At 42.5% G+C, this 25,621-nt stretch overlaps 2 protein-coding genes across 10 annotated transcripts in view; one reads left to right on the top strand and one right to left on the bottom strand.

Moving 5' to 3' along the window:
• Positions 1-9,649: 9,649 nt before the first annotated feature.
• On the top strand, positions 9,650-20,086 carry LOC109901156 (clathrin light chain A). Of its 4 annotated transcripts, XM_020497201.2 has the most exons (7): positions 12,436-12,735; positions 13,824-13,861; positions 14,156-14,273; positions 14,590-14,701; positions 15,801-15,854; positions 17,185-17,220; positions 18,649-20,086. In XM_020497201.2, the coding sequence occupies exons 1-7, from the start codon at positions 12,543-12,545 to the stop codon at positions 18,818-18,820; spliced, it is 723 nt and encodes a 240-aa protein (XP_020352790.1). In that variant the 5' UTR covers positions 12,436-12,542; the 3' UTR covers positions 18,821-20,086. The 4 variants fall into 4 exon arrangements, with proteins under 4 accessions (XP_020352793.1, XP_020352791.1, XP_020352790.1 ...); XM_020497202.2 differs by lacking the exon at positions 17,185-17,220 and having other exon boundaries at positions 12,418-12,735; XM_020497204.2 differs by lacking the exons at positions 12,436-12,735; positions 15,801-15,854; positions 17,185-17,220 and adding an exon at positions 9,650-9,761.
• A 1,914-nt stretch (positions 20,087-22,000) lies between these two features.
• Positions 22,001-25,621, bottom strand: part of LOC109901157 (bifunctional UDP-N-acetylglucosamine 2-epimerase/N-acetylmannosamine kinase) — a 32,114-nt gene continuing 28,493 nt past the window's right edge. For 5 of the 6 annotated variants that reach the window (XM_031837805.1, XM_031837807.1, XM_031837806.1 and 2 more), the window contains 3 exons: positions 25,216-25,398; positions 24,876-24,995; positions 22,001-23,517 (listed from right to left, as the gene is read on the bottom strand). In XM_031837805.1, coding sequence (XP_031693665.1) covers positions 23,282-23,517; positions 24,876-24,995; positions 25,216-25,398 — 539 coding nt within the window. In that variant the 3' untranslated portion in view covers positions 22,001-23,281. The remainder of the gene's footprint in view (positions 23,518-24,875; positions 24,996-25,215; positions 25,399-25,621) is intronic. The other variant, XM_031837804.1, reaches the window with a different exon arrangement.

The following is a 25,621-nucleotide window of genomic DNA, read 5'->3' on the forward strand; positions in this document are numbered from 1 at the left end:
TATTCTAATCTAATCTGTTTGTTTCTACCTATAAAAAAAAGTATGAATAAAAAACTGGCTTCTGACTATACATCACCCAGTGCCATGTTCAGTATCCAAACGTTGCATATAGAAATTCAATGAATAGAGCCGACGTGATTCCTAACATGCAAACCTCAATCACCAAGGTTATTATAGTTTTGTAATTTAATATAAAACACATGTTTTTTATTCGATTTTAGATTTCTATTTGAAATTAAGTTGAGTTTTAGGTCGTTTTCAGACTTGATATACTAGTTTTTATTCGGTTTCGTGTTTGTATTATTTCGTTTCAGCTTTAGTTTCAGGGACAGAAAGTAGCCTATGGGTGTAATTCTAGGAGCCATTTACGTTTACTAGGACTTTAGTTTGTGTTTTTTCGGGATGCCACTTCGTTCCAATGGGGGCAGTAATACTAACGTGATGGGTCAGGTCATATGTTCGGCTAGCTCAATCTTGACGTGACTTGGATTTAAAAGAATAATAGCCTAGACTGGTCCAATAATAATGGTGGAAGGAAACTCTTGCCCAAGTTTACACCAAAGCTGTAAAAAAAAAACTTTAATAGTAGATGTAAGAAGAATCAAGTTGCCTACCTTTACCTTTATCTGAGTGAAAGACAGGGGAAAAAAAACAAAATGAACACATTTGTTATGTTTATGTAATATTGTAGAATTTTGAAACTGAAAAACAAATTTTTGGATGACAGCCAGGTGTATTTTGTTACACCAAAATGAACATCTGTTTTAGAGGAATGGGGATCAACAGTCTGCCACAAAAAAAAAAAAAAAACAATTGTCCACAATGAACGCTTGTGATGCAGTGTAAATATTATGTAACTAATAACATTTTCAGCTATTTCAGAGTTATTAAGGTTAAATATGTCATTCACTAACACCTTCAAATAGGGTTAATTCAAAAATGGCTGCAACAACAGCAAAAAACGTCCACATTTAACATGTTATGTTTATGTAATATTGTAGAATTTTGCATCTGAAAAATATATTATTGGGTGACAGCCAGGAGTATATTGATTGTTACACAGAAATGACCATCAGTTTTTTCGTGGGAATGATGCAACTAAAGTATACATTAACAAATACATTTATATCACTTCCAAAATAAAAAAAATTAATTGAGGAGGATTACCAAGATGGCTGCACAGTGGCTTCAATACAGCGCCACCTGTCAGTCATCCAGGGTTTATGCGCATCATTGTTCGAAAACTCCATTAGTTAAAAAGGGCTTAAACAATAGTTTCAGTATAGCTTTAGTTTTTAAAATGTTTTTCTTAATTATTTTATTTCAGTTTACTAAATAGATTTTCATTTTTTATTTTATTTAAACTTTTTGTTTACAATATTCAACCTTGCCGGCCACATTGCATGTGCGAGCGATGCAAAATTTCTGTACACTTACATGTTATTCAATCATTTCCCCCACATCTCTCACACGTGCCTCTGTGTAGCCAAGAGCTAAAATAGAACTTGGTTCTATTTGAGATGCACATGTGTTGACTGTCGCCTCCTTATTGGATATAAGGAAAAAGATACGGATGTATCTTGTGTAACGGATGTGAAACAGCTAGCTTAGTTAGCGGTGGTACGCGCTAAATAGCGTTTCAATCGGTGACGTCGCTTGCTCTGAGACCTTGAAGTAGTAGTTCCCCTTGCTCTGCAAGGGAAGCGGCTTTTGTGGAGCGATGGGTAACGATGCTTCGTGGGTGACTGTTGTTGATGTGTGCAGAGGGTCCCTGGTTTGCGCCCGGGTATGGGTGAGGGGACGGTCTAAAGTTATACTGTTACATTGGTGCCGTGACCCGGATCACTGGTTGCTGCGGAAAAGGAGGAGGTCAAAAGGGGGGTGAGTGTAACAGATGTGAAACAGCTAGCTTAGTTAGCGGTGGTACGCGCTAAATAGCGTTTCAATCGGTGATGTCACTTGCTCTGAGACCTTGAAGTAGTAGTTCCCCTTGCTCTGCAAGGGCCGCGGCTTTTGTGGAGCGATGGGTAACGATGCTTCGTGGGTGACTGTTGTTGATGTGTGCAGACGGTCCCTGGTTCGCGCCCGGGTATGGGCGAGGGGACGGTCTAAAGTTATACTGTTACATCATGATCGCATCTGATGTGGATGAACAAAATAAGCATGCGGATGCAGGCGTGTGGCCGGTAGAGTCCGCATATTACAACTTCCCCAAACCAGCCCCTCAAGGGCATACACCATACACATGTTGATTTTGACTATCCCCATCAGACTTTAGTTCATGACACGCAGGATACATGAGCAAAACCAACTACCGTATATTAATTTGGGGACAGGTCAAAACACACAACACATTCATGGATATTTAGCTAGCTAGCTATTGCTTGCTAATTTGTCCTGGGACATAAACGTTGGGTTGATAGTTTAGTTTAAATGTAGGGTCCCTTTTTTTGCTGGATCTTTGCAGAATCTTTTATCATACAAAGTCATGTTCTCTACTCTGACAATTAATCGACAGATTAAAGGGGAAACCTAGTTAGTTTTTAGATAGGGTTCTTTGATTAATCTCTTCTCGTTCAACTGTCAATCACCCACGTGGGTTCGTATGCTCGTGAAAACCAATGAGTAAAATGGAGAGGGGGGACTTGCAGGCATTAAGGTTCTGAAATAGAACCAAGTTCTATTTTAGCGCCTGGCTATGCAGACGCCCGTTAACGCGCATGAGCAGTTAAATAATTGAATAATGGGTACATTTATTTTGCAACGCTCTCGCACAAAACGTGGCGGCCTGGTGATACAGATAGTAGTTGGGATTGATGGTCTGTTTACATAGCAGGTAATGATAATTAACGTGGCAGGTTAGGTGAATTAACGTGGCAGGTTAGGGGAACCAACACAGTAGGTTAGGGGAAATAACAGGTCAGGAGACTGAGGTTAAAGTGAGGAAATGGATTAGGGTTAGGCGTTGCTACAACACTAAAGTTGTCAACAACTGTTGTCCCTGACGCGACCACTAGATGAAGATGTAGGTCTACTCAATCTAGCCATAATGGTAGAAATGTAAACAGACGATCAGTCCTGACATACCATCAATATCATAACACCGGTCTAGTCAGCATGTTAGCATGTTTGTTTTACATAGCATCTTTCTATCTGAACGTTCCACAACGTTGTGTCCTGCTGAACGAACGCACACCTGGTTGACTCAGCCCTTGTTGTTGTAGCCATCCACCATACGTTGCGTGATGCAGGAGAGATGCCCCCTGGCTCGCCCACCTTCACCCCCAGCATATCCATACTCAGCACCGTGCCTTTGGGTATCACCACCTTAGACACCACTGACTTCCTGAGCTGGAAGAGAAAATAATATGGAGATTTCCTCCTACAGTATGTGCTGTTGTAGGCTATACAGTACAAAGAGAATACTTGATGTAAGGGAGGTTTATGACAAACATAATGGGCCAACCTTATAAAAGAAAATTAATAAAACATCATTATAATTTTTTGAGAAAGTTATTATTACAAATGTCAATGGGAAAAATACTTATTTACATTAGTATTCCGGTGCCCCCGCACATTGACTCTGTACCAGCACCCTCCTGTATATATTGTTATTTTTTACTGCTCCTCTTTAATTAATTGTTACTTTTATCTCTTATTCTTATCCGTATTTTTTAAACTGCACTGTCGGTTAGGGGCTAGTAAGTAAGCATTTTGTTGTATTCGGAGCATGTGACTAATGAAATTGTATTTTATTTCATTCAGACCCTTTGCTATGAGATTCGAAATTGAGCTCAGGTGCATTCTGTTTTCATTGATCATCCTTGAGATGCTTCTACAACTCAATTGGAGTCCACCTGTGGTAAACTAAATTGATTCAACATGATTTGGAAAGACACAGACCTGTCGATATAAGCTCCCACAGTTGACAGTGCAAGTCAGAGCAAAAACCAAGACATGAGGTCAAAGGAATTGTCCTTGGCTCCAAGACAGGATTATGTCGAGGCACAGATCTGGGGAAGGGTACCAAAACATTTCTGCATCATTGACGGTCCCAAAGAATACAGTGGCCTCCATCATTATTAAATGGAAGAAGTTTGGAACCTCCAATACTTTTCCTAGAGCTGGCCAAACTGAGCAATCGGGGGAGAAGGGCCTTGGTTAGGGATGTGACCAAAAACCCGATGGTCACTCTGAAAGACCTCCAGAGTTCCTCTGTGGAGATGGGAGGACCATCTCTGCAGCACTCCAAAAATTTGGCCTTTATGGTAGAGTGAACAGACGGAAGCCACTCCTCAGTAAAAGGCACATGACAGCCCGCTTGGAGTTTGGCAAAAGGCACCTAAAGGACTCTCAGACAATGAGAAACATGATTCTCTGGTCTGATGAAACCAAGATTGAACTCTTTGGCTTGAATGCCAAGCGTTACTTCTGGAGGAAATCAAGCACTGCTCATCACCTGGCCAATACCACACCTACTGTGAAGCATGGTGGTGGCAGCATCATGCTGTGGGGATGTTTTTCAGTGGCAGGGACTGAGAGACTAGTCAAGGGAAAGATGAACAGAGCAAAATACAGAGAGATTCTTGATGAAAACCTGCTCCAGAGCACTCAGGACCTCCGACAGGGGCGAAGTTCACCTTCCCACAGGACAACAACCCTAAGCACACAGCCAAGACAATGCAGGAGTGGCTTCGAGCAAGTCTCTGAATGTCCTTGAGTGGCCCAGCCAGAGCCCGGACTCGAACCTGATCGTCCGGACTTGAATATTGAAGGAGTTCCCACATGCTTTTCCTTCACTCCGCAGTCCAACTCATCCCAAACCATCTCAATTGGGTTGAGGTCGGGTGATTGTGGCCAGGTCATCTGACGCAGCACTCCATCACTCTCCCTCTTGGTCAAATAGCCCTTACACAGCCTGAAGGTGTGTTGGGTCATTGTCCTGTTGAAAAACAAATGATAGTCCCACTAAGCGCAAACCAGATGGGATGGCGTATCGCTGCAGAATGCTGTGGTAGCCATGCTGGTTAGGTGTGCATTGAATTCTAAATAAATCAGATGGTGTCACCAGCAAAGCACCATCACACCTCCTCCTCCATGCTTCAAGGTGGGAACCACACATGCGGAGATCATCTGTTGACCAAATTTGGACTCAAAGGATTATTGGTGTCCTTTAGTAGTGTTTTTGCAGCAGCAGCAATTCGACCATAAAGGCCTGATTCACAGTCTCCTCTGAACAGTTCATGTTGAGATGTGTCTGTTACGTGAACTTTGTGAAGCATTTATTTGGGCTACACAAACTCTAATGAACTTATCCTCTGCATTAGAGGTAACTCTGGGTCTTCCTTTCCTGTGGCAGTCCTCATGAGAGCCAGTTTCATCATAGCGCTTGATGGTTTTTGCGACTGCAAAATAAAGACATGAAATACATTTTCATTTACTTCATGTCTTAAAGTAATGGACTGTCGTTTTCTTAGCTTATTTAAGCTGTTCTTGCCATAATATGAACTTGGTATTTTACCAAATAGGGCTATCTTCTGTATACCAACCCTACCTTGTCACAACACAGCTGATTGGCTCAAATGCATTAAGGCACACCTGTTAATTGAAATGCATTCCAGGTGACTACCTCATGAAGCTGGTTGAGAGTATGCCAAGAGTGTGCAGAGCTGTCATCAAGGCAAAGCGTGGCTACTTTGAAGAATCACAAATATACAGTTGAAGTCGGAAGTTTACATACACCTTAGCCAAATACATTTAAACAGTTTTCACAATTCCTGAAATGTAATCCTAATAAAAATCCCTGTCTTAGGTCAGATAGGATCACCACTTTATTTTAAGAATGTGAAATGTCAGAATAATAGTAGAGAGAATTATTAATTTCAGCTGTTATTTATTTCATCACATTCCCAGTGGATCAGAAGTTTGCATACACTCAATTAGTATTTGGTGGCATTGCCTTTAAATTGTTTAACTTGGGTCAAACATTTCGGGTAGCCTTCCACAAGCTTCCCACATTAAGTTGGGTGAATTTTGGCCCATTCCTCCTGACAGAGATGTTGTAACTGAGTCAGGTTTGTTGGCCTCCTTGCTAGCAGATGCTTTTTCAGTTCTGCCCACTCATTTTCTATGGGATTCAGGTCAGGGCTTTGTGATGGCCACTGTAAACAATTGCTGGGAAAATTACTTGCGTCATGCACAAAGTAGATGTCCTAACCGACTTTCCAAAACTATAGTTTGTTAACAAGAAATTTGTGATATCTTCAACCACCAACTTACCATCCTGAGACAAGGCAGAGTATAGCCCACAAAGATCTCCCCCACGGCACAACCCAAGGGGTGGCGCCAACACGTTACCGTTACACATTTTGACTGCACAGAGTATATTATAATTGGTAACATTTGACCTTTACCACGATAACGTGTGGCAAAGATGTAGTACATACATAACAGTGTTAAATTGAATCCCTGACCTTTTTTGCAGTCAGTTCCAGATAGGAGAAACTGTTGGCATCGCATGAGGCAACTTTGAAGAAGGGCTCATCAAGCTCATCCAGGAAGTCCACAGCCACCTAACAGACATTGCAAAGCAGTTGGGGTAGTCATGCATGTTTTGCTTGAAATCTGGAATATCTACACAGTCACCGCGGACTAATTCAATAGACATTAATCATGGAATAACCTCTTGCCTCGTCCATTCCAGAAGCGGTGAAGAAGATTCCAACCCCCATATTTCTGGAGCTCTCTATACTGTTCATGACTGAACTCCAGATGACGCTTGTGGTCACCGTATGTCTTTCGTATGTCTTTCCCCAGGAATGTTTGGAGGTGTACGGACGCTCCAGGGCACGCTTGTTGAACTTGTACTCAAGCTCACTCTTCTGAAACTTGGCGCAGTCTGTCCCACAGTCCTGTAAATTGATGCCAACATAAGTAATAGCGTCAAACACACACACACACACACACACACACACACCCTACTTCCATTTATGCAAATTCATGCACAGTACAGTATCAGGATCATAGTCCTGCCATTTCTACCTTTTGATTTGAGGTTATTAAAGGAAGATTTACATGGGAGGGAGGGATGCAGGATGACTAAGTTGCCCCACACTCATACATGTATATGTGTGCCTTTCTATCCGATGTCGCCCAGCCTGTTATATTAAACTGAAGCTTAAGCCACACTTAAGGGCAGTTTCTCTGACACAGATCAAGCATAGTCCTGGACAACCAAAAAATACTAAATTCTGCATTTAGCATGCTTTTTGTCCAGAACTAGGGTTAATCTGCGTCCAGGAAACTAGTCGTCAAAGTCTTACAATGTCTCTTCATTTAGCTTCCATTACCTTGGCCATCTTGGTCATTTTCTTGGCGATTTCAATATCTCCCTGGTGGTTCTGTCCAATTTCTGCAATAATAAAACAGGGGTTAGAACCCCCAAACATCCTGCCAGGACAAAGCTCGAATTCTCAAAGAAACAGTGATAAATTAAGTTGGTAAATGATTAAGAGCCTATGGAAAATTAATCACGCTCCTTTTAAGGATGAGATTTTCAGAGGCAGTCTCGCACAGTGGATCGAGGAAGAAATTGCTTATCGTCTGCCCTTTTATACAAATCCCTAAAGTCAGCCTATCCAATGATAAGCCAGTGTCCTCACCAGTCAAGCAAAAAGTGACTGATAGGGCCTGTTTTTTGTAGTCTGTGTGATAGTCTATTTCTGTTCACCTTATGGAATCTTCCTTAGTCAATCTGTTTTGGCAAGAGCACAAACAAATCTGGGACAGGCACCTTTTTTGTGGACGACCCAAATATTAGCAAATATATTCAATAAGGAAATTGTACAGTGAGACTGTAACGCCCTGACCTGAGAGAGCTTTTTATGTCTCTATTTTGGTTTGGTCAGGGTGTGATTTGGGTGGGCATTCTATGTTCTTTTTTCTATGTTTTGTATTTCTTTGTTTTGGCCGGGTATGGTTCTCAATCAGGGACAGCTGTCTATCGTTGTCTCTGATTGGGAACCATACTTAGGTAGCCTTTTCCAACCTGTGTTTTGTGGGTAGTTGTTTTCTGTTTAGTGTTCTGCACCTGACAGGACGGTTTCGTTTCGCACGTTGTTATTTTTGTTCTAGTGTTCAGTTTCAATAAAAATCATGAATACTTACCACGCTGAGCTTTGGTCCGATCCTTCATCAGACGACGTCCGTTAGACCAAGTTCTCTCTCATGTACAGTTTAGACATGTACAATTAGTGAAGGAGATGGTCTTATAAGTAGGATGTTGTTTTTTACTGGGAAAAAAGACCCAGATTGAACGCAGTTTATTAAAAATATGATTTATTTTGAGAAAGTGTCAAATTCTGTTTTATATCTTTACCTTTTTATAGCATTATATCATCTTAGTATGACTGTTTTTATATATCTTTAGGGATTGAAAGTAGTGTTAGGTTCAAGCTCTTTGTGTGTGAGGTGTCATTATTTAGTGGACTGTCGGAATGCGTACTCTCAATAACTCAAGGCCTCTCCTGACTGATAAGAAATCCTGTGACATGCACAAAGAAATCCTGGGTGATGGAAAAGTACTGAAGTTCATCTGTGTGGAACGGAGAGGGTGATAGCTGTGGGTGTAAGTGGACATGGCACTGTATTGAATGCATGTATTCAGCTGGACATCTCTGTTGAGTACACGTTTGAAACGTCACTGAGTTTGGGCTCTTTTGTATGATAAATATGTCTATGGTATATTGAGATATTGGTCTTCTTTGGAGTTGTTGGTAAGATATCACACTTAAGGAACAGAGTTTTCCATAGAGAGTGAGGTTTTCAAAAGTTTAACCAAATCTTAGATATGGCCATTTGGGGAACATCCTGTGTGTGTGTGTGTGTGTGTGAGAGAGAGAGAGAGAGAGAGAGAGAGAGAGTGACAGTTGGATGCATCCTGTCAGTAACTGGTGGATAGAGCAACCGTTACTAAATCTGAGGGATAGAGATAGTATTTAGGACTTGACAGCGTATGGTTGTGGGGTTGTAATTGTATCTCACACAGATTCCCACCGGACGAGAATATATTGTGCATATACAAAATATTCCTAAATAAATGAATGAATCAAGATATTCAGACTAGAAAATGAACACAATTAGTGAGTGATGATTGGTGCTGAAAGGATACATTAAAAAATAACCCACAACTTGGAATGAAAGTCGTTTTTATAAGGAGTCACTGCTTACTGGGAATAAACTTGGGTTCCAATTTAGGAATATAATGGGAATGAGAGACATTGCCAGTTCATTGAACCTATACAGTCAGCCGTAAATAAAGGGAGGCAAGGACTGAGAGCTTTCCGGTGATATGGCTCTTCCTGCCTCCCAATCCACCGACTGGTGGGCACAAACAGTGAAGCAAGCAGAAGAGAAGTTTAAAAATGGGTATAGAGGTAGTCACACTAAGTTTCCAGAGACAGGAAAGGACGTCTCAGAGGATGTGTTGAAAGAAGTGAACATGTTATCACTGAGCTATAACAAGAACTACAGACAGCCTCCAAGATGGCTGAACACCGATTTGTGGGGGCTGACATCTTGCTAGGTCGGGTTTCAGGAACTCATTAGTACATGCCCACTAGCACTGGAGCCCAGCCAAGACGTGCATTCCAGGAAAAGCCAGAGCAGGCTGTAGATATTGATAAGTGGTGGAGGGGAAATCTGCAAGCATGAAGAACCACCACACAACCCTGACACAACCACTGAAAACATGAAGAAAATGTGTACGTAAGTAAGTTATTCAGTACTAAGAGGACAGTGGTCTAGCTTGCTCTATATGTTTTTGTTTCTTTTGTTTTTTAACCTTTATTTAACTAGGCAAGTCAGTTAAGAACAAATTCTTATTTACAACTAGGACCTACCCCAGCCAAAGCCGGCTCGTTCGGCTCAGCTCATCAAAAAGAGCTGGCTCTTTTGGCTCCCAAACGGCTCTTTAAAAAAATATATATATGTTTTGTATTTTTTCAAGTCAAACAGTTTACGATAGTTTGACTACGATTGGTGTTAAAATAATTCTAAACAAATTATTAAATGAAATCATATTCTGCCTGCATTGGTTTGTTATGAAAAAGAATGCTATTAAACATTTGCATTTAAAGTCTAACTAAAATAACACATCCTAGATCTGAATGAATGAAATATTCTTATTAAATACTTTTTTCTTTACATAGTTGAATGTGCTGACATCAAAATCACACAAAAACGTGGATGGAGCGAGACATGATGTCCCAGATGTGCTCAATTGGATTCAGGTCTGGGGAATGGGTGGGACAGTCCATAGCATCAATGCCTTCCTCTTGCAGGAACTGCTGACACACTCCAGCCACATGAGGTCTAGCATTGTCTTGCATTAGGAGGAACCCAGGGCCAACCGCACCAGCATATGGTCTCACAAGGGGTCTGAGAATCTCATCTCGGTACCTAATGGCAGTCAGGCTACCTCTGGCGAGCACATGGAGGGCTGTGCGGCCCCCCAAAGAAATGCCACCCCACACCATGACTGACCCACCGCCAAACCGGTCATGCTGGAGGATGTTGCAGGCAGCGGAACGTTCTCCACGGCATCTCCAGACTCTGTCACGTCTGTCACATGTGCTCAGTGTGAACCTGCTTTCATCTGTGAAGAGCACAGGGCGCCAGTGGTGAATTTGCCAATCTTGGTGTTCTCTGGCAAATGCCAAACGTCCTGCTCGGTGTTGGGCTGTAAGCACAACCCCCACCTGTGGATGTCGGGCCCTCATACCACCCTCGTGGAGTCTGTTTCTGACCGTTTGAGCAGACACATGCACATTTGTGGCCTGCTGGAGGTCATTTTGCAGGGCTCTGGCACTGCTCCTCCTGCTCCTCATTGCACAAAGGTGGAGGTAGCGGTCCTGCTGCTGGGTTGTTGCCCTCCTACGGCCTCCTCCACATCTCCTGATGTACTGGCCTGTCTCCTGGTAGCGCCTCCATGCTCTGGACACTACGCTGACAGACACAGCAAACCTTCTTGCCACAGCTCGCATTGATGTTTCATCCTGGATGAGCTGCACTACCTGAGCCACTTATGTGGGTTGTAGACACCGTCTCATGCTACCACTAGAGTGAAAGCACCGCCAGCATTCAAAAGTGACCAAAACATCAGCCAGGAAGCATAGGAACTGAGAAGTGGTCTGTGGTCACCACCTGCAGAACCACTCCTTTATTGGGGGGGTCTTGCTAATTGCCTATAATTTCCACCTGTTGTCTATTCCATTTGCACAACAGCATGTGAAATTTATTGTCAATTAGTGTTGCTTCCTAAGTGGCCAGTTTGATTTCACAGAAGTGTGATTGACTTGGAGTTACATTGTGTTGTTTAAGTGTTCCCTTTATTTTTTTGAGCAGTGTATATAAACAAAGTTCATATAAAACTAACCATTCAAAATGAATATAACCTGAACAGCATAATATAATATTTTACCATATCAAATGAAAAATAAATAATAATGTGCAAAACTGCAGCATCCCAATTAAAACATTAAACTGGTCCCTCTTTTCTGTCACAACTCTGTCACATGTCCTGTGGTTACATTTGCTTCTCTCTGGTGGCTGGCTTTGATTCGCTTCAGGCTCTAACTACCAGCCTATCGAATCCCCGAGCTGACAAGGTAAAAACCTGCCCCTGAGCAAGGCAGGTTACTCACTGTTCCCCGGGCGCGGAAGACATGGATGTCAATTAAGGCAGCCCCACTTCTCGGTAGCTGCCCCTGAGCCTGGTCCCAGATCTGCCAACTCTATTCCTGTCTTTGTCAAGGCAAAAATCGTTGGCATGATAATGAGTGACAGAGTTGGCATAATAGCACAAACATACTGTCAGTAGTATATGATACCTGATGGTGTGGATCACTGTAACTAACTGAGAAATGCATTTGGAATGTAATACAGTATAGGCCGACAGTGGCCCATCACTGCTATAATAGAGACCAATTATCAAATATACCACTTGAGTGAAATTAGAAGTCTATCAAATTGCGTATAGATATCAGAGACACCCCATATCCCATTGACTCTAAATCTTCGATTAACCTCAGGAGAGTTGACAATTATGATTAAACACAAGCCAGTATTGTTCACAGTATAATTCACGTGTCTTTGCACTTAAAATATGTTTGTTTTTCTTTGAACCAATCGTTGCTTTACTCATTTTTTTAGTGCAGAAAATATGATGCACATTCCCTGCATATAGATGGCTATAAATTAAATGACTAATATTCCAATTCCTAATTCTATTGTACCCTTGAGATTCAAGATTGGCAAACGCACGCTGTAGATCATGGGACCCTTACGTATCAGGTGTAATCATATTCCTTTTGTGGTTGGTGCACAGCACAGTCAATAACAATTCCTCGTTTCTGACTGGCCCTGCTAGCGTTTCCGCTTTTTCATTCTCTCCTCCCTTAACTCTCGAGTTCATCCACTGATCTATTCCCGGTTAGATACTGTAACGTTATCGAGAGGTAGCCACCATCATCAAATAGCTAGATATGGACGATTTTGACATGCTCAGCGCACCACAGGCTGCGGCCGGCAATGGGACGGACGAAGACCCCGCTGCCGCATTCTTGGCCCAGCAAGAAAGCGAGATCGCGGGGATTGAGAACGACGAAGGATTCAGCATCCTGGACAGCGGAGAGGTTCCAACGTCGCTAGACAACAATCTGACAGGCGACGCAAACGGTACCTGTGGTCCCTGAACTCTTAATGTATCAAGTTACAGTAGCTAGCTCGTTCGTATAATTTTGTGGAGTCAAAGCCTAGCAAATTGGCAATTATTACCTAGCAATGTGCTAGCCAGTTACACAGTTAGCTAGCTGAAGCTAGCCATCTTACTTAGGAAACTAGCCAGCCAACGAGATACCTTACCTAAGTTAGCTAACTTACATCGACTGTCTGCGGGGGACTTGAATGAAAGAGATCGTGAGGAAAAACAAGTTACGTCAATTTAGCTGTCTGGATCCAATATTTCAGGCCATATAGTTTCCCTAACATTTTAAAATATCTCGTAATGCGCAAGGTAACGCTAGTTACCCCATTTTGTAAGCTCGCTAACGGCGCTAGTTAGTAGCTACATTACAGGTATATATGCTAGCTAATTTACACGCAACTTTACTTATTGACATAGTTGATTCACGACACTTCACAAAACATCAAACAGAAAATATCGTGTCTTTGAATGACAGGTTAGCTAGTTACAACGTCTATTTCCTGGCTAGCTTGCTAACGTAAGCCTGTCGTTGATTGATCCCACTGCACCAACATACTGGCCACTTCATTACTGCAATTTGATATATGGCTCAATGACCATTGGACTTTCATACAAAACTGTCGCCTTCAGGAAGTGAGATTATTGAACGATTAGTTAGCTACATTGGTCCGAAACATTTTCATGTTATGCAACTCTTTTAAGGAAGGGATGTAGCTAGCTAGTTACAATGAATGAATCGCTCATCGTAAAGATATTGCCTAACCAAGCGTTTATGCACCAATGCACTAGACTAGAACAAACCTACGTGTAACGTTAGTATTTATATAATTTACAATGACAAATAATCTGAATTTGATCATTATGAAAGCTGGCTAATTTGTGATGGGTCGTGGTGGTTTTGAAAGCAAATGCAAGCATCCTATATCTGTCTTATTCCTGAATGTAAGACGCATAGACAAGTCTGATGCACAGCCGCTCTGTCATGTTAATTGATGATGTAGGCCATTCCCTTGTCTTCGATGTGGCTTTGTTCATGATAAATGCTTAATTTATTTTGCAGATGCAGTGGATGGTGCTGTTAATGGGGACATTCATGAGGTAATATCTCAAGTTTTCCATTTTGTCATACAGCAGAGATTGTGATTATATTGACTTGAGGAAAACATTAGAATTACTTAACCATGCATGTTTGTTTGAACATAGCCGAATGAATACTAAATGCCATGGTTGTGTCATTATTGACCATGGTTGTGTTCAGTATGCACAAAACGGGGGGGGGGGATATGCTCTGACGCAGAGTGAAAAGGGGGAGATGCTATCGACTTGTCCAATGAGAAACGTTTTAATTTTGCTACAGTGTGCCCGGTTGAACACCACCCATGTGTTTGTTAGGAGAGCAACGGCCCGTCTGATGCATACTCAGCCATCTCCAGTGCCGACCGGCTGCAGGCTGAGCCAGAGAGCCTGCGTAAATGGAGGGAGGAGCAGAGAGAGAGGCTCGAGGTCCTAGGTAAGGATAGGCCCCTGGTATATCCTGGCTAGAGGACCATAGCAGCGTGCAGCATAACAATACAATAGAAGGAATCCAAAGTGCTGAATGCCCCTTTAAAACACCACAACCATTGGAAAATGTATGTCCCTGACTTGCAATGCAAGAAAAACACAGAGCACATTTTGAAATGCCACTAAAATCTGGTTAACTCACCCCTGATGTTGAAATCGCCCCTGGTTTTAGAAGGCTTCTTTTTGTGATCTTACTTTTCAAGAGAATTGCCTGTATTGTGTGAATCATTAGACCTCCTTCTTCCTAATTTCCCCTTCCCCAGATGCTAACTCTCGTAAGCAGGAGTCTGAGTGGAAGGACAAAGCCAAGGTAGAGCTGGAGGAGTGGCACACTAGACAGGACGAGCAGCTGGAGAAGACTAAAGTGAACAACCGGTACAAATGCATAGAAAGAGTCTAGTCATTGTATTTCAATGTAAAAACAGCCCCAGGTTGAGCCAGGAGGACTAAAGCCCACTGGACTCCAAGGGAACCTTTTGTCCACTGACTCACTTTTTCTCTACAGGAGCCGTGGAAAGGAAACCCTGTCCATTTTGAGTATAAATAACATGCTCTCCTGCTGAAATGCCCGTGCAGAATAGTTAGTTATTGTGCTGCAATAGTTGCTATTGGTCCCTCTATGTTCTCTACTACCTGTTACGTGTTTCAAGGTTCATATAGACCTAAACTAAGACGTAAGCTAGCTGTGTGCAGTCTATGGTACAACAGTGAAAAGATCAGTACAGTATGTTCCCGGAATGAATAATAATCATGTATATTCATTCACAGGTTAATTTATTTCTGATAATGACCTGGAGCGGCAATCCAAGTTATGCATGGTGTTGCTAAGAGGTGAAACGCTGTTGCAAAAATGACGAGACTCCAGAATTGACCCTTGAACTACAAGACATTTGAGCACAGAATATTCTGAAATATCTGGTTGAGATCAGGAATTATAATATCAATTGGTGTTAATATCTATCGAAAGGTAACAGGATAGCACCAGCAGCAAACAGAAATGTAGGATGTTAAAAAAAATAAAGTGTATATATATTTCAGTTTGATAAGTCTTAGGATAAGGGTTTTGGAACTCCTTGCCGTTCTTCAAGTGATCTACAGTGTTCAAGACAGTGAGAACCTAGACTTTATACTAACTTGAGCGTCTGTAACCCAAGCCCTCCCTCTGCTCTGAATAATATATCAGCCAATGTTCCAGTCTCTGTCAAATGTCTAGCTACCTCTAACCTGCCTCTGTTATGTTGTTTCTTGTCTTTGTAACTCACGTCCCAAATGGCACCCTATTCCATATGTAGTCTCCCCGTGCTCTGGTCAAAAGTAGTGCACTAGGTAGGGAATAGGGTGCCATTTGGGGTGCGTGTGTGTGAGCTCTGGGCTGGGTTTGTTCTGTCGTTTGTTCTCCTTTTTACCGATCTCTCTCTCTCTCTCTCTCTCTCTCCTGCTTGCTGCTTTCCTCTGGGACATCCCCTGTCTCCAGGGTGCTGGATGAGGATTTCTACAAACAACCCTTCTCTGACCTGATTGGTTATGTGTATGTTGCTAAACTAACATTGTTTCTTTTTTTCGCGTCAATTGCCTGCCTCATCTTCCATTTTAACACACATTTTTACGTTCGGCTTCCCCCTTAAATTTTTTTGTTGGTGTTGACGTTATTTTTCAAAGAAGTAGACTTATTTATCTTGTTTTTACGAATATAAACCCACCCGGTGTCTTTAAAAAAAAAAAAAAAATGTATGCAGTGAATATTTGTAGGCTGAATGTCATTGCATCAGCCTTAATGCTCCATTGCCCAGTTTCCATATAAATTCTGTTCCCATAACTGTAGTGTAGTACATCGAGTGGCCATTTTGTTTTAGTTTGGTTTTGTTGAATTCCATCGTCCATGCTCCATCTATATGTCCCTTCATTTTATCATGCCATTTGCAAATGTTCTGTGTTCTTAGATCCCTGTATATCTATACCTGTATTATTCATATGTGTACATGGAGAACTAGAATTTGACGCTATGTAGGAAACATTGGTTAGGTGTGTCACTTGGGGATGTACTACTTTTAAATGTATCGCTGAAAACCGTATAGCTGCAACCTCAGCTACGTCAGCTGCGTGTTGATGCCATGTGGTGGTAAGGCCCTGCAATAGACGAGCGTCCTGTCCAGGGAGGTGCACGCCACAGAAACAGGAGATGAGCTCCTGTTCCTATGCGCCGTTCCGGCTAGCACAATCCAAGGCTCGTAAGGAGGCGACTTAAGACAGAATCCAACAGTTGAAGTCTATTTTTCAGTAGCCTATATAGCCTGGTGCTGTCGGCAGAGCCCTGGATGTAGACCGTCAACTGTTATGGTGGTGTTGCTTGTACGTCTGCATTTCTAAACTGAAGGCAACCTTGGATACCACCGCTGCTTTAAACATCTGTAAATGTGATCTGTTTAGACTCTTAGTGCCTACGAGCAAGCCACTGTCTACAGTAGAATGACACGCTACTGTTGTTGCCTACCTCGCCCTCTTAGTATTGCAGCCCTTGTATCTCTCTGCCACCTTTTTAAATCATTTGATCGCTGCAGAGCAAACGTTCCCGTATAACCCGGCGTCTCCGCCACAACAAAGACCCACAGCTAGAGGCAGAGAGGGCATGTGTTGTTGCCTCACGCCAACCAACCCAATGGCACAGCGGATGGAAGGCTGCAAGCTAAGCACACTTCTTAGAGCACCCCCCCCCCCCTGAAAATGACAGTTTAATTTTTTTCTCTCTGGGAAAATGCATGCTGGCTTCTGTCATCTGCATAAAGCTCATTTACTTTTCATTTCTATATATCTGACTTGTGATCTGTTTCTCCTTGTTTCTTTTCCTATGCACCTTTAAGCACACACATTAACCATCCTTGCTACCGCCTAGACCAGTTAAGTAAAAAAAAAAAAAAAAACTAAGACAATATCCTAGTAGGGAGAAGTAAATTAGCCTAGAAAAATGGCAAAACGATATTCAATAGTAGTGCACAATTAGACTAGACTGTCGTCAGGGCTCTCCAACCCTAATCTAGCGCACCTGATTTTGATCCTTTGCCAGTTCATAAGGTGAATCAGGTTAGGTACAACTGGGGTTGGAGTCAACCAACAGGAGGGTAGCTCTCCAGGAACAGGATTGGAGAGCCCTGCTGTAGACGAATACGAATCTACTGCCAATTACATGTATTTTAGAAGCTGGGTGTCCCTCCTCCTGTGATGCGTTGGTCCACTGGTCCTGTGCGTATCTGTAGTTTCGTTTGTGACAGTGAATTTTCATTGGCTTCTCATCCCCATTTTGCTGTGTGTATTTGTGTTCCAGTTTATAGAGGGGTTCTTTTCATTTGGTTAACTCCTTGGCAGTGGAAGTGGGTGGGATTGGGTTTTGCTATGCCCTCTGGCTTGCATTTCAGAATGTCTTGTGATTGTGGCACGGCACCATTTTTAATTTATTTCATTTCAGGTATTATGTATTGTACGCCTTCTAGTGGAATTAGATTTCCTTTTTGGGTTTGGTTATTGGGAGTAAAGAGAAGTTATCAGTGACGATTGTGACATGTATTTGCTGCATTGCAAATGACCTGCTTTCCAACCACAGCAAAAATGCAAATGCATGGCAAAGTCTCAGGTTTGGGTTGTTAAAAAAACTAACTTTGCCACGAAGCGCTCTCATCAAGCACAAGTATAAAGGACATAAAGCAAAACCTATTCCTAACGCTATACTTGGGATCTTGAGAGAATATTTGAACGTAACCAAAAGGCAAGTTAGGGGCGTTGCATTTTTAACCAACCAAACAGCGTTTTTTTTTATAGCCGTTCCAAAAACCCCTTGGTTAGACTGACAGGGAAAAGCAGGTGACTAACTAGCTGTATGACTGGGGGTTATAGGGAGCATGCTATGTGCTCTTATCCAACTCTGTTCTCTTCATCTGTTTTTGATGTGGCCACCCGGAGAATGTTTCTTTTTGGATGTAATGTAGTTGGGCCTCCGCTGCTGTCTACTCGACACTTCCCCCTCAAGCAAAGGTTTAGATTCAGACCTCACTAAAACGGTGAAAAAGCCATGCTAAAATGGCACCATTTTGATAATGAATCCTTAAAAAAAAAAAAATTGGCAATTCACTAAATTGTCATGCTGAAGGGATCTGAACTACCTGCATGTATTTCTATGGGGATTCCCCATGTCTATCCCTGAAGTGTTGCAGAGGAGGTGGTGTGTTAGCAGGAAGCATTAAGGCCATCTGTAAAGCTCTGCTGATCTCTGGGGCCCAGGCCTGCTCCCTCCCTCTCTAAAGCTCTGTTCCCCTCCTGTGTTGCCTTTGCAGAGCGGCCGAGGAGGCCATGCTGTCGGACATGGACGAGAACAACCCGGGCACCGAGTGGGAGCGAGTGGCGCGCCTCTGCGACTTCAACCCAAAGTCCAGCAAGCAGGCTAAAGACGTGTCCCGCATGCGCTCTGTCCTCATCTCCCTCAAGCAGGCCCCTCTGGTCCGCTAACCCCAACCCTCTTCTCTCTCTGTTAGACGTCTCAATTCAGTCCCTAACCCCTCCCCCTTGGCACTAACCATTCAGTGTTTGAATATCTGAAGGCTCTGAATACGTACTGTATAAGCAGTGTAGTGGTGGAGCTTCTTACAATCCACCATGTTGCTTTCACCTTACAGATCTGTTAACATTGAGGGGAAGGGAGTGAATTGAGACGGCTGTATCTCTACCCTTTGCTAACCCTCTCTGGACCCAGATTGCAACCAAACTCTCATAGGGAAATGTATCATCCCACCTACCTGACCTGGGGTCGTTCCCAGCCAACCCACCTACTTGGGGTAATTTCCCACTTACCCAACCCACCTACCTGACCTGGGGTAATTTCCCACTTACCCAACCCACCTACCTGACCTGGGGTAATTTCCCACTTACCCAACCCACCTACCTGACCTGGGGTAATTTCCCACTTACCCAACCCACCTACCTGACCTGGGGTAATTTTCCTCCCAACCCGACTACCTGACCTGGGGTCATTTTCCACTCACCCCGACTACCTGACCTGGGGTCATTTTCCACTCACCCCGACTACCTGACCTGGGGTCATTTTCCACTCACCCACCTACCTGACCTGGGGTCATTTTCCACTCACCCACCTACCTGACCTGGGGTCATTTTCCACCCAACCCACCTAACTGACCTGGGGTCATTGTTGTACATGGATTGATGATATTCCTCTCTTCCATCTTCCTTTCCATCATTAAAGAACAAAATAAGTATACTTATTTTTTGTTTCTATTCTTTTAAGGACCAAACTGTTTAAGTGTGTTGTTGGAAACCATTTTAGAACCAGCTTGTGGCATTTATTGTGACTATTTCAATCTATGCATTTTTTTCCCATTTGAACCGTGAATCAAGCACCGGTAAATATGTGCTCAATATATGTGTGTAAGCATCAAGGTTGGGGTCAATTCCATTTGAAATTCCAGTTAATTCAGAAAGTACACAATTCCACATCAAATTTTTGATAGTTGAAAAGCATTGAAGAGAATTGGAATTTCAGTGTACTTCCTGAATTGACTGGAATTGCCCCCAAACCTGGTAAACATCATGTGGTGTATCATGTACTCTATATGTGTACCTATGTACATACAGGCAATATACAAAACGTTAATGTCATAAACAGAGTAGAATTGTGGTTTAAAGATTAACTGTAGCACCAAGTGTTGCTTTTAATGTTCACTGTCCATCGATTTCAATATCAGTAAAACATGAATTCAACTTTTGTCGTCAGGATCGTTATTGAATTATGGTTGCACCTTATTGGTGGAAGTAAAATTTCAGGTGAGGCAAAACATTTTATACTGCATTTTCAATTAAATTGTTTAGTGCCCCTAGTGGTGGAGGGCCTAATGCTGTTTGACCTTGGGTTCAAATGAATCTCTGGCAAAAATGGCAGAGGAGGTGAAGTGAGGGGGTTTACTCCTGTTAATCTGTCCTCGGTAAGCAGACCGCCTGCTTTTGGGAAGACTCCATTAGGGCGAAGACCATCTCAACATATGCAGTATCGCAAATGTTTTTGTTTTTTAAACCTTTAACTAGGCAAGTCAGTTAACAAATTCTTATTTACAATGACGGCCTTGGAACAGTGGGTTTAACTGCCTTGTTCAGGGGCAGAACGAAAGATTTTTACCTTGTCAGCTTGGGGATTCGATCTAGCAATCTTTTGGTCACTGGCCCAACACTAACCACTAGGCTTACTGCCAACCTTTGATTAAAGCCACACTGTTGGTTGGGTGGCGGCCAGTCAAAACGTGACATCTGAGCTTGAATCTGTTCAACAAATTAATGGCTTCATTAGTTATGTTCATATTTTGTGTAGCAACAAGCTATTGGATTTTATAAATGCAACCTAATTTGGGACGTCTCAGGAGTATTCAACTTTTTAAAGCCAACTTCTGCTTGATATGAAAATGTGGTCGGAGGGTGTGACACAATGGCAGAGGCTAAATTGAGCTCCATACGCATTGACGAGCGTTGCAAAATAAATGTAGAAATCTGTTATTCAATTATTGCGCCAAAATAGAAATCAGTTATATTTGACGCAGATTGCGCTGCAAGTCCTGCCTCTCCCATCTCATTGGTTTATAGAACCAGGTACCCACTGAAAGACTAACTTGGTCAGTGGCGGTAATGCACCTAATTTATGAAAGTTGCCAATCGCAATATAAAGTCAAGCGAAGAAAGGTGACTAGAAACGATTCGGTTGACCGTTTTATGTATAGATTATTTGGTTGAGTAGAGGACTGTGTGCATTTCAGGTAAAATAACTTAATGTTTATATCCCAGGACAAATTGGCACGCTAACTAGCCATAAATGTTTAATGCTTTTTGACCTGTCCCCAAATTAATATAATTGGTTGAGTTTGTTTTGATATTTTAACCTGCGTGTCGTGATAGCGTTTGGTGTAGGGGGACAAAATACATTTATGCACGATAGCGCACGCACGCAGACTGTTTGGGTTCCTTGTTACAACAAAGGCATACATATTGTAAATAAGGTTTTTTTTTTTCTTCTTTACCAAGTAGATACCTGGTCATTTCTGTACAATAAACGAGTAACTTTTGTGAACCTGATGTGATTCTAGAAAATCACACGACTACTGTGACCAAACAACTGGTGGCAGATCCTGTTTGCCAACTGGAGCTGAAGCACATGGGAAGAAATCAGTCATTCTGGTTTGCTGAGTCTCAATCACACCATCACCTGATTGTAGGCACTATATACGGAGGTTCTCTGTAGCACAGTTGGTTGGTGGAACTTGGGAGCTGGGAACACCCATATGTAATAGTGGCAGGTATTATACATGTCACTCATCACAATCGGTGACGTTGACAAGAGGTGTGTATGACATGGGAATGTGTTGAATTAGTGTACAGTGTTTATTTTTGTACACAGCCATATTGGGTTGAAGACTTTTTCCCCTCAGGGACATTAAAGTTAAATCCTATGATCGCACAAACAGGCTGGCATTCCACCAAGCCCTGGGGTGTGTTTACAATGTGGCCTAGTTCAGCCACACCTAAAAACGATGAATAGCATCGAATGAATCATCTATTATTCCACCCCAAACCATTTTCTAGTGTGTTTTTTAATGTGTAAAAATGACCATCGCAATTGATAGGTCACAAAAGTACAATCAAATAAACTTTATCCGTGACATGATCAAAAACAGGAATACACTAAACGGGATTATCACATGGTTGATTTGCATACCGTAATCTCTTGAAATATGACGAGGCATAAAAAAAAAGGTGTGCATAAAACAAAAGAATGATAACGAAGACACGATCTGGCAGCACAGTCAAGACAACTATGCCGTACATGGCCTTGGCACTACATTTGAGGGTAGGTCGTCACGGTGGTCCTAGAGAGGGAAGGCCTTGGGTTAGTCATGCAGGGTTGCAGAACTGGTTCAAAATAACATCTTACAGCTCGGTAAGATAAAATACATATATTGTTAATGCTTCATAGCGTGGCTTAAAATAAAAAATAAAACATCTTGTACGTTTAGAATTAAGAAGTAACAAAAAAAACATGGAATTACGAGGGTCAATATATGGCCATGTAGTACAAGCATAATTGAATGCGAATGATCATTTGGTCACATCTTTTGTCTGGACACACCCAGCCCTTCACTGGTATGGTGGCTGTACTCATGACTGTATCGGCTGTTATATGTATTCAGACACACACTATTTCAGTACTGTAGTTAACAGTACTACTATTTCAGCACTGTCATTTATAGTACTACCATTTAAGTACTGTATTAGGCATTTCATCCGCTGTAGAAATGATATGTTGACAGTATCACTGAAGAAATCTTTGGAAAATACACATAACTTGTCATTGTCTGACTGAAATAAATTATCGCCAATGGTTCGTCCAATAGAAGGTGCGATAGCTTGAAGAGCATGTCAGATTGTCCCATCTGGGACAGTAGTATAGATGTCGGTCCTATTGGGCGGCTCTATCTGTAGATCCTACCTTCTATCTTAGCCATTTCTATTTGCTAATAGCAAGTTCATCTTTCTACACCAGGGAACTGCAAGATATGGCCCTCCTTTGGGGACCAATGAAATGAAAACTAGAACTTGGCAACTGACCAACGTTCTTAATAGATGTGCCTGGTTGTGTAGTCCAGCACCGTAATGTTGTTAATAGATGTGCCTGGTTGTGTAGTCCAGCACCGTAATGTTGTTAATAGATGTGCCTGGTTGTGTAGTCCAGCACCGTAATATTGTTAATAGATGTGCCTGGTTGTGTAGTCCAGCACCGTAATGTTGTTAATAGATGTGCCTGGTTGTGTAGTCCAGCACCGTAATATTGTTAATAGATGTGCCTGGTTGTGTAGTCCAGCACCGTAATGTTGTTAATAGATGTGCCTGGTTGTGTAGTCCAGCACCGTAATATTGTTAATAGATGCGCCTGGTTGTGTAGTCCAGCACCATGCTAGCGGCCCCCAGCAGGGCGGGCTCTTCGAGGTCGGATGTCAGGACCTGGATGCTCTGGGCGGAGGTGAGGGCTCTCTGACCTATGACCTGCTGGACAGGAGCCTGGTAGTGGGCGGCCAGCACCCCCGACAGGATGACCAGGGAGGGGTTGACCATGTGGAGGATGTTGATGATGCCCACTCCAAGGGCCATGCCAGCTGAGGAGGAAATGGGGAGAGGGGTTAGCTATAAAATACAGGATGGCTTTCATAGAGAGATGACACAATGATTCGAACTGGGTCTAAACTAGGATGTCAATGTCACATTTGGTAACATTTGAAACCTTGTTGTGTCACGCATCATAATTCAGCTAGTAAATTAAAACGATGGTGGGAGGAAAGTGGTTTATCAAATGTATTTGACCAGGTCAGTCATTGAGGAAACATAAAATGGACAATACCTAGAGAGTCTACACCCCCTTGAACTCTTCACATTTTGTTGCGTTGCAAAGTGGGATTGAAATGGATTGAATTGTCATTTCTGGTCATTGATCTATAGAAAATACTCCATAATGTCAAAAGTATACACATTTTTACAAATTAATAACAATTTAAATAACTAAAAGTAATTGCACAAGTATTCACTCCCTTTGTTTAGGCAAGCCTAAATGAGTTCAGATGTTACAGAAGTTATATGGACTAACAGTGTGACATAATAGGGCTTGACATGATTTCTGGATGACTACCTCTCTCCCCCATACATACAACATCTAAGGTCCTTCAGTCAACAAGGTACTAAAGTAATACTGCAACAAACCAAAATTAAATGCAATGCTTTATATGTTTGGGGCAAATCCAACAACACATCACTGAGTAACCGCCTCCTTATTCTCAAGCATGGTGGTGGCTGCATCATGGTATGGGTATGCTTGACATCGGCAAATACTCTGGAGTTTTTCAGGGTGAAAAGAAACAGGATGGAGATCGGCGTAGCCAACATTCTATAGGAAAACCTGATTCAGTGTGCTTTACATTAGACACTGGGAGAGGAATTCACCTTTCAGCAGGACAATGACCTACAATGGGGTTGCTTACAAAGAACACAGTGAACTTTGACTTAAAATCTGTTTGAAAATCAATAGCAAGACTTAAATGGCTGTCTAGTGATGATCCCCCCAAAAAACTTGGCAGAGCTTGAAGAATTCTGAAAAATATAAAATGGCCAAATATTGCACAATCCAGGTGTGCAAAGCTCTTAGGAGACTTACCCAAGAACACTCACAGCTGTAATCACAGCCAAAAGTGTCCCAAACATGTATTGACTACTTCTAAATCAAGGTATATTAGTGCTTTATGTTTCATTCATCTTTTTCTTTAGGTTATAATTTTTCTTCCACTTTAAGAGCATTTTTTGTAGATCATTGACAACATAACATGTAATACCACTTTGTAACAATAAAATGTGAATAAATCCAAGGGGGGTGTCGACTTTCTATGGGCAAGGTATTACTTTAACTTATGAAGGAGTAGGTCTGATTTAAGGTGATGTTCAACCAACATAAGGAGTGTGGACCCACCTGTTCTGAGGACGGCTTCAGCCTTGTGGTTGCCCAGGCGGGCTGCGTTGATGAGGTGGATGGCGCTGACGGACTCCGCCTTCTTCAGATCCAGCATCCCTTCCACCTCCAGCAGTTCCTCTGGAGAACCAAACAGACACGGGCCAGGGGTCAAATCAGCATCTCTTTTTCACAAGACATGTTGCTTTAAGCTTTGCTTCCCTCCCTGGTGAAGACTGACACCCAATGTGTTCCAATGAACAAGTGCCTGGTTCAATGCATTATAACCACCATGCAATGTGCCTCTTGGTTTTAAGTAAAGGATTAGAAAACAATCTAATTAAGAAGTGTTTTAACTAACCGTCATGGAGCCTCTTGGCTTCTTTCTGCAGGGCCATGCCTGATGCGTAGGCCTCGATGCAGCCACGGCTGCCACACATGCACTCCGGCCCGTCCAGAGACACCATAATGTGGCCCAGCTCAGCCGCGCAGAACGTACTGCCGTGGATCAGCTCGTTGTGCTGGATGATGCCCCCGCCGATGCCTGTTCACAAAACAAACAGAATGGTTAGTGGTGCCACCACCGATGTCGGTGTGGCTTCCCGATCAGCACGACTACCTTATTCGTTTGGGGTCCTTTGTTAGCAAGGTTAACTGGGGGGGGAGGGAAGGGACTAGGGGGGGAAGGATGGAAGGGACTGGGGGGGGAAGGATGGAAGGGACTGGGGGGGAAGGAGGGAAGGGATTGGGGAGGAAGGGAAGGGACT

Source organism: Oncorhynchus kisutch, linkage group LG12 (genome assembly GCF_002021735.2).
Source record: "Oncorhynchus kisutch isolate 150728-3 linkage group LG12, Okis_V2, whole genome shotgun sequence".
In the NCBI taxonomy this organism is placed as follows: Eukaryota; Metazoa; Chordata; class Actinopteri; order Salmoniformes; family Salmonidae; genus Oncorhynchus; species Oncorhynchus kisutch.